Source organism: Trichechus manatus, unplaced genomic scaffold (assembly GCF_000243295.1).
Source record: "Trichechus manatus latirostris isolate Lorelei unplaced genomic scaffold, TriManLat1.0 scaffold00057, whole genome shotgun sequence".
Taxonomy (NCBI): domain Eukaryota; kingdom Metazoa; phylum Chordata; class Mammalia; order Sirenia; family Trichechidae; genus Trichechus; species Trichechus manatus.
In genome coordinates this window covers 1,528,153-1,537,374 of record NW_004443993.1, presented here as the reverse complement: position 1 = coordinate 1,537,374, position 9,222 = coordinate 1,528,153, and the positions used below count along the sequence as shown (strand labels likewise).

At 43.4% G+C, this 9,222-nt stretch overlaps 1 protein-coding gene across 1 annotated transcript in view; it reads left to right on the top strand.

Moving 5' to 3' along the window:
- Nucleotides 1–1,752: 1,752 nt before the first annotated feature.
- The window catches only part of QTRT1 (queuine tRNA-ribosyltransferase catalytic subunit 1), a 13,421-nt gene continuing 5,951 nt past the window's right edge, over nucleotides 1,753–9,222 (top strand). Inside the window, exons 1-3 of the mRNA XM_004378341.2 lie at nucleotides 1,753–2,014; nucleotides 2,246–2,314; nucleotides 2,411–2,549. Of these exons, the coding sequence (XP_004378398.1) occupies nucleotides 1,772–2,014; nucleotides 2,246–2,314; nucleotides 2,411–2,549 (451 nt within the window). The 5' untranslated portion in view covers nucleotides 1,753–1,771. The remainder of the gene's footprint in view (nucleotides 2,015–2,245; nucleotides 2,315–2,410; nucleotides 2,550–9,222) is intronic.

The following is a 9,222-nucleotide window of genomic DNA, read 5'->3' as shown; positions in this document are numbered from 1 at the left end:
TTACCTGGTTTTTGTATCAGGGTTATGCTGGCTTCATAGAATGAGTTTGGGAGTATTCCATCCTTTTCTATGCTCTGAAATACCTTTAGTAGTAATGGTGTTAACTCTTCTCTGAAAGTTTGGTAGGATTCCGTGGAGGGTTCTTAAGATGGAGGGGAGTCAGGGCTTTCTGAAGTGGAGCAACAGAGGTGAAAAATATGAAGCAGCCATGAGGAATTCAGAAGGAAGTGTTGCAGACATAAGTAACAGCAAGTGCAAAGGCCCTGAAGTAGTCCTCTTGGGTGGGAATTTTTCAGGGATGGCTTCCGTGAGGACTGTTTACCACCCTGCAAAACTGGCATTAACCGTTTCTTACAGGACAGGAGGCTGAGGCTCCCAGACAGTCTGTCCAGAGCAGCCTAGTTTAGGCCAGTGTGCCTCTGAGAGGAAGGATTCTGGGACAATGGTTCCCTCTGCTGGCCGGGTCAGATGTTAGCTCCATTTCCAACAATAATAATGATAATCCAAAACTCACTGCCATGAAATCGATTCCAACTAACAGCAACCCTATAGGACAGAGTAGAACTACCCCATAGAGTTTCCAAGAAACTGCTGGTGGATTTGAACGGCCAAGCTTTTGGTTACCAGCCAAGCTCTTAACCAGTGTGCCACCAGGGCTCCTATAATAATGATAGCTCTGATTATTACTTGTTTGGTAAAGTAGAGGGACAACGAAAATGAGGGAAGCCCTCAGTGAGATGGATTGACACACTAGCTGCAACAATGGATTCAAACATACCAGCAATCATGAAAATGGCACAGGGTCAGGCAGCATTTCATTCTGTTTTACACAAGATCTCCATGAGTCTGAACTGACTTGCTGGCAACTAAAAATAACAACCATTATTAGTGGAACGCAACCAGTGCTCCATCAATCCATGACTCAGCCTCACTCACTGCTGTGTAGTATGGAGGCTGGCACTATCAAGGGAATGTACATGTAGGTGTCCACTGAATGAATGAATGAATGTGCCTAGGGTCTGGGCCACAACCTCCCCATCTGTAAATCTGAGATTCCTTTTTTCATTAAATAAACTAATTTTTATTGCGCACCTACTATGTGCAAGGTCCTGTTCTAAGCTCTTGGAACAAAGCAATGAACAGTCTGTAAAAAAATCCCTGCCTTCCTGGAGCTGACATTCTAGGGAGGAGACTGACAATGAATAAATTAATAAATCAATCTGGAAAATGTTTATAGATTGTGATAAGTAGTTGTAGGCCTCTCTGAGATGGCCTTCAGCCTGAGACCTGGAAGATGAGATGGGAATTGCTAAGGCTAGAGGATCGCAGCAAAGGCCATGAATCAGGAGATGAAGGGTTTGTGAGACGACCGTAGAGACTGGTGACAATAACTGTTTAATAGAAATTGCAGTTCTCCCTTATTGAGCACTATGTGCCAGTTCCTGTGCAAATATCTATACAACTATCATTTCCATTCAGTCTTCGCAACGTCCTTATGCCGAGATTTGCCCCGTTTGATGGAGAAAATGATGGCGCAGACATGATTTCGTTGTAGAGCTAGGATGAGAAACCAAGACAATTGGATTCTGCGCGGTAACGCTATGCACGTGGCAAAGAACCGGGCCCGCAGCGGGTGAGAGTGCACAGGTGACCGTTGTCATGGTTTCCCTGACGCTCTCCCCGTAGTTCGGCCTGCGTCGCATGTCACGTGACTGAAGCTAACATGGCGCCGCCCACGCATTTCTTTGCCCACGTGGTTCCGGCAGCCAAGATGGCGGCAGCAGCTAACCCGGCTTCATTGGAGTCGGCCCCGCGAATATTGCGTCTGGTGGCCGAGTGCGGCCACTCCAGGGCCCGGGCGGGCGAGCTGCGGCTACCGCACGGGACGGTGGCCACTCCGGTGTTCATGCCCGTGGGCACGCAGGCCACCATGAAGGGCATCACGGCTGAGCAGCTGGACGCGCTGGGCTGCCGCATCTGCCTGGGCAACACCTACCATCTGGGTCTGAGGCCGGTGGGTGGGCTCTGCCCGGGCGGGGCTGCGGCGGACCGTGGGGAGCCCTGGACCGAGTCCCAAGCCCGAACAAAGTTAATCTACAAACGCATATTGAAAGTGTCCCTTGGCCCAAGGCTTGTGCTAGCCGTGAGGGAACGGCGGGGAGCGAAGCCGGCCAGTCCTGCACCCCAAAACAGGCCTCCAGGTCCACGCTTACCCCTAACCTGATCCCTTTTTCCCCCTACTCAGGGCCCGGAACTGATCCAGAAAGCCCACGGTCTCCACGGCTTCATGAATTGGTCCCACAACCTGCTGACGGTAAGGTGGGGTCGCGGCCGGGGTCCGAGGGCTTTCCTCGAGGGTGGGGCTTTCCCAACCCTACTCGCTGATAGCCCTGCGGTGGGGTTTCTCCAGGACAGCGGCGGCTTCCAGATGGTGTCCCTGGTGTCCCTCTCTGAGGTGACGGAGGAGGGTGTTCGCTTTCGCTCCCCTTACGATGGCGCCGTGAGCCTCCTGAGCCCAGAGAAGTCCGTGGAGATCCAGAACGCTCTGGGTGAGCGAACCACGGGGAGCTGCCCCTTCCTCTGCTGGTCGGGGTGGGGATGAGGTCGGCTGCCCCTTATGCAGTGTGGCTTTGGACAAGTCACTCCCCTCTCTCTGAGCTTTGGTTGAGCCACCTAAAAACCCAAAACCAAACCTGTTGCCGTCGAGTCGATTCCGACTCATAGCGATCCTATAGGACAGAGTAGAACTGCCACATAGGGTTTCCAAGGAGGATTCGAACTGCATACCTTTTGTTTAGCAGCCATAGCTCTTAACCACTGCGCCACCAGCGCTCCTGAGCCACCTCAAATGGGGATAAATAATAGCACCTACATGGTAGGATTCCTGACAAGAATAAATGAGGTCAGTAAATCTCTTAGCACAGTTTCTGGCACATAGTAGCCTTTATTATCATTGCTATTATTTTTCTTAAATAACAAATCAACTGAAGAATTATCTATTGAAATAATGATGGCACCAAGGGGGAACTGGGGAGGCTTTAGGCCCCTCCCGGAGCCCTGGTGGCTCAGTGGTTAAGAGCTCGCCTGTTAACCGAAAGGTCAGCAGTTCGAATCCACTAGCTGCTCCTTGGAAACCCTATGGGGCAGTTCTACTCTGTCCTGTAAGGTTGCTATGAGTCGGAATGGACTCCTCAGCAATGGGGTTGGTTTGGTTTTAGTTTAGGCCCCTCCCATCTCCATCAATACCACTCCTTCCTTGATAAAGACAGTTAACATTTTCTCAATCATGTAAAGTGCTGTGGAAACTCATGTTCAAATCTCTCCATCTCCAGCCACATTGGTGCCTTTCAGCCCCTCCCATACAGAGATTCTCTGGCCTCTACTCCTGGCTATCTAGCTGAGTGCTGGCGCTACACCATCCATAGCTTACAGTCTGTGAGAGAGATAGGCATTCCTTAAAATGTCACCATTAGAAAGGGGTAAAACAAAAACTAAGTAGGAATAGAATGCATTATATGTTTCCATTCATATGAAAAAAACGAACCTGGAAGGAATACACAGAGAGTGGTTGTACCAAAAAGATATGGTCTATGTTGAACCATTTCAGGAGGTAGCATATGATCAAGAACCAATGGTATTGAAGGAAGAAGTCCAAGCTGCACTGAAGGCATTGGCCAAAAACAATGCTTCAGGAATTGACGGAATACCAGCTGAGATGTTTCAACATACAAGTGCAGTGCTGGAGGTACTCACTCATCTATGCCAAGAAATTTGGAAGACAGCTACTTGGCCAACCAACTGGAAGAGATTCATATTTGTGCCAGTTCCAAAGAAATGTGATCCAACAGAATGTGGAAATTATCAAACAATATCATTAATATCACATGCAAGTAAAATTTTGCTGATGATAATTTAAAAACGGTTGCAGCAGTACATTGACAGGGAACTGCCAGAAATTCAAGTCAGATTCAAAAGAGGTCATGGAACGAGGCATATCATTGCTGATATCAGATGAATCTTGGCTAAAAGCAGAGAATACCAGAAAGATGTTTACCTGTGTTTGACTATGCAAAGGCATTCGACTGTGTGGATCATAACAAATTATGGATAACATTGGGAGGAATGGAAATTGCAGAACACTTAATTGTGCTTATGAGGAACCTGTACTTAGACCAAGAGGCAGTTGTTCGAACAGAATAAAGAGATACTGCATGGTTTAAAGTCAGGAAAAGTGTGCATCAGGGTTTTATCCTTTCGCCATGCTTATTCAGTGTATGTGATGAGCAAATAATCCGAGAAGCTGGACTGTATGAAGAAGAACGGGGCATCAGGATTGGAGGAAGACTCATTAACAACTTGCAACATGCAGATAACACAACCTTGCCGCCTTGCTTGCTGAAAGCCAAGAGGACTTGAAGTACTTACTGATGAAGATCAAAGGCTACAGCCTTCAGTGTAGATTACACCTCAACATAAAGAAAACAAAAATTCTCACAACTGGACCAATAAGCAACATCATGATAAATGGAGAAAAGATTGAAGCTGTTGAGTATTTCATTGTTTGTGATTCACAATCAATGCCCATGGAAGCAGCAGTCAAGAAATTAAACGATGTATTACATTGGGCAAATCTGCTGCAAAAGACCTCTTTAAAGTGTTAAAAAGCAAAGATGTTGCTTTGAGGACTGAGATGCACCTGACCCAAGCCGTGGTATTTTCAGTTGCCTCACACACATGCGAAAACTGGACAATGAATAAGGAAGACTGAAGAAGAATTGATGCCTTTAAATTATGATATTGGTGAAGAATATTGAATATACCATGGACTGCCAGAGGAACCAACAAGTATGTCTGGGAAGAAGTACAGCCACAGTGCTCCTTGAAAGTGAGGAGGGTGAGACTTTGTCTCACGTACTTTGGACGTGTTATCAGGAAGGACTAGTCCCTGGAGACGTACATCATACTTGGTAAGGTAGAGGGTCAGCATAAAAGAGGAAGACCCTGGACGAGATGGATTGACACAGTGGCTGCAACAATGGGCTCTAACGTAGCTATGATTGTGAGGATGGCACAGGATCAGGCAGTGTTGTTTCATTCTATTGTATATAGGGTCACTATGATTTGAAACTGACTTGATGGTATCTAACAGTAACAACAGCATTGTTTAGTTTTAAGAAGACTTCAGGGAGTATTTTTGGTTTAAGGTTTAAAGACTATCTCAGGGAAGTAGTTTCAGGGGTTCATCCAACTCCATGGCTCCAGAAAGTGTGGATTCCATGAGATTCTGAAATTATGTTCTGCATTTTCCCCCTTTTGATCAGGGTTCTTTTACAGAATCTTTGATTAAAATGTGTTAAACTGCACATATTTTAAGTGTATAGTTTAATAAGTCTTGACACGTGTGTACCCGTGAAATCATCACCACACTAAAGGTAGTGATCACATCTATCACCCTCAAAACTTTCCTTGTGCCCTTGGTCATCACTCCCTAGGTGGGCAGGAGACCTTTCACTGAATAGCCTTTTGCACTTTTTAAAATCTGAGGGTACTTTAAAAAAAGTTTTGAACCTGGTATATGTGTTACTTTTTAAAAAATAAATCACTAAAAAAATCTTTAAAAGGCACAAAGAAATGTAAAGTGGCAACTGTGACCATGAAGGTCAAGTGCATGGGACTGTCAAACATGTTCAGTCCGTGGGCTCAGGGAAGGCTACTGTAGGCCTAAGACCAGATGACAATGGGGAGAAATAAACTAGGTACCCAAAGAGGAAAGTGTCTAGACAGAAGAAAGAGCAAATGCAAAGGCTCTGAGGCAGGACCTGGTGTTTTGGAGGAATGGTGAGGACTCCCATGTAGGGAGAGCAGAGTGAGCCAGGGGGAGAGTGGTGGTAGAAGGTGAGGACAGGTTGGTGATGGGGGCAGATTGTGCAGGGCCTTGTGGGCCGGGATCAAGAATTTTGATTTATCCGTCTTGAAAATGTTTTTTAAACAAGAATAGATTTCGTATACGTTTCATATAAACCATAAACACCGTCCTTTTCACTCCTGCCCTACATCTATCTCCACTGCCACAATAGCACATACTCTGTACCTTGTTTTTTTTTTTTAACTTGTGGACATTTCAAGTGTATCAAAAAGTGGACTGAAGCCCATGTACCTGTCACCCAGCTTCGACAGCTATGAGATCATGGCCTGTATGTTTCGTCAATATTCCAGCCCACTTTGCACTTCTTATATGTTATCTTCTGGTAGAGTTTGTATGAGATCGGTGTTCCTTCTTTAAGTGTTTCATAGAATTTTCCAGTGAAGCCACCTGGGCCTGGAGTCTTGTTGTGGGAAGGTTTTAGATAATGAATACAATTTATTTCACCTGTTGATAGTGCTGTTCGGAGCTTATATTTCATCTTGGGTCAGATTTGATAAGTTAGAATTTTCCAAGGAATTTGGGAATTCCTTGAACTTTATTTCAACTTTCTTGGCATAAAATTGATCTTACTATTCTCTTATCTTTTGAATGTCATATGATCTGTGGTAATGTCCCCTCTTTCATTCCTGATGTTGATAATTTATGATTTCTTCTTTCTTTTTTTCTTTTTCTTTTTAGATAATTTTATTGTGCTTTAGGTGAAAGTTTACAGTGCAAGTTAGTTTCTCATGAAAAAATTTATACACAAATCGTTTTGTGGCATTGGTTGTAATCCCCGCAATGTGACAGCACCCCCCCTCTTTTCCACCTCAGTTTCCCCGTGTCCATTTGTCCAGTTTTCCTGTCCCTTCTGCCTTCTCGTCTTACTTTTGGGCAGGAATTGCCCATTTGCTCTCATATATTTCAGTAGACTAAGAAGCATACTCCTCACGTTTGTTATTGTTTTATAGACCTGGCTAAACTTTGTCTGAAAAGTGAACTTCAGTAATGACTTCAGTTCTGAGTGAGTAGGGTGTTCGGGGGCCATAGTCTTGGGGGTTCCTCCAGTCTCTGTCAGACCAGTAAGTCTCGTCTTTTCTTGTGAATTTGAATTTTGTTCTACATTTTTCTCCCGCTCTGTTCTGGACTCTATTGTTATGGTGATCCCTGTCAGAGCAGTTGGTGGTAGTAGCCAGGCACTATCTGGTTCTTCTGGGTTTGGGTTGGTGGAGGCTGTGGTTCATGTGGTCATTTAGTTCTTTGGGCTAACATTTTCCTCGTGTCTTTGGTTTTCTTCATTCTCCTTTGCTCCGGTCGGGATGGGACCAATAGATGTATCTTAGATGGTCGCTTGCAAGCTTTTAAGACCTCAGATGCTACACACCAAAGTAGAATGTAGAACATTTTCTTTATGAACTATGTTATGCCAGTTGACCTAGATGTCCCCTGAGACCATGGTCCCTGGCCCTCAGCCTCAGCAACTTGGTCCCTCAAAGTGTTTTGATGTGTCTAGGAAGCTTCTATGACTTTGCTTTGTCCAGTTGTGCTGACTTCCCCTATATTGTGTGTTGCTTGCCCTTCACCAAAGTTGACATTTGTCTACTGTCTAGTTAGTGATTTCCACTCCCCAACCCTTCCTGTCCCTTGTATCCATCAAAGTTTTTTTTTTCCTATGTGTAAACCTTTTCTTGGGTTTTTATAATAGTAGTCTCATACAGTGTTTGTTCCTTTTTGATTGACTTATTTCACTCAGCATATTACCCTCCAGATTCATCCATGTTGTGAGATGTTTCATGAATTCATCATTGTTCTTTATCTTTGCATAGTATTCCATTGTGTGTATATACCATAATTTGTTTATCCATTCATCTGTTGATGGGCATTTAGGTTGTTTCTATCTTTTTGCTGTTGTGAATAGGGCTGCAATGACCATTGGTATGCATATGTCTATTTGTGTGACGGCTCTTCTCTAGGATATATTCCTAGCAGTGGTATTGCTAAATCATATGGTATTTCTATTTCTAGCTTTTTAAGGAGGTACCATATCGTCTTCCATAGTGGTTGTACCATTTTATATTCCCACCAGCAATACCTAAGAGTTCCAGTTTCCCCACAACCTCTCCAACATTTATTAATTTCTGTTTTTTTTTGGTTAGTGTCAGTATTGTCAGGGTGAGATGGTATCTCATTGTAGTTTTGATTTGCATCTCTCTAATTGTCAGTAATCACGAGCAATTCTTCTTTCTTGATCAGTTTAGTATGTGTTTATCGATTTTGATTTTGTTGATTGTTTTTCTAAAATCCAACATTTACCTTGTTAATTTTTTCTCCATTTGTTGGCTTTGTATTTTATCAATTGCTTTTGTTTTTGTTTTTGTCTTCTACAGCTTGTTGAGATACAATTCACAATATAATTCACCTATTTAAAATGTATTATTAAGTGGTTTTTAGGATATTCAGAGTTGTGCAACCATCACCACAATGTGATTTCAGAATATTTGCATCACCCCAGAAGAAACTCTGTACCCATTATCAGTCGTTCACTATTTCCCCCACTCCTCTAGCCCTAACCACTAATCCCCTCCAACCAGGCTTCATGAATTGGTCCCACTACCTGTTGACAGTGAGGTATGTCTCTATAGAGTAGCCTGTTCTGGACAGTTACATAAATGGAATCATATAATGTGGTCTTTTGTGACTGATTTTAATTACTTAGCATAGTGTTTTCAGAGTTTACCTGTGTCTATTCCTTTTTATTGCTGAATTACATTCCATTGTATGGATATGTTTCATCGATTTCTACTTTTTTTGTTATTATTTTCTTCCTTCTATTTGGATTTGCTTTGCTATTCTTTTCCTAGCTTTTTAAACTCTTTGGGTCAACTGTATTATTTTGAAGCAAATCCTCGACAGGGTGTCATTTCATCTATAAATATTTCAGTTTGTATCTCTAAAACATAAGGAGTCAGTTTTTTGTTTTTAAAACATAACACAGTATCACCATCCCACCTAAAAACAATTAAAAATAAATAATTCCTTAATATCAAATATCTGGCCTGTGTTCAGATTTCCAGTCGTTTCATAAATGTCATATTTTTTTTTTTACAATCTGTTTACTTTGTTATTGTTTTAGATGCTGTTGAGTCGGTTTTGACTCACAACACCCCTGTGTACAATGGAACGAAACACTGCCCGGTCCTGTGCCATCCTCACAATTGTTGCTGTGCTTGAGCCCATTGTTGCAGCCACTGTGTCAATCCATCTCATTGAGGGTCTTCCTCTTTTTCACTGACCCTCTACTTTACCAAGCATGATGT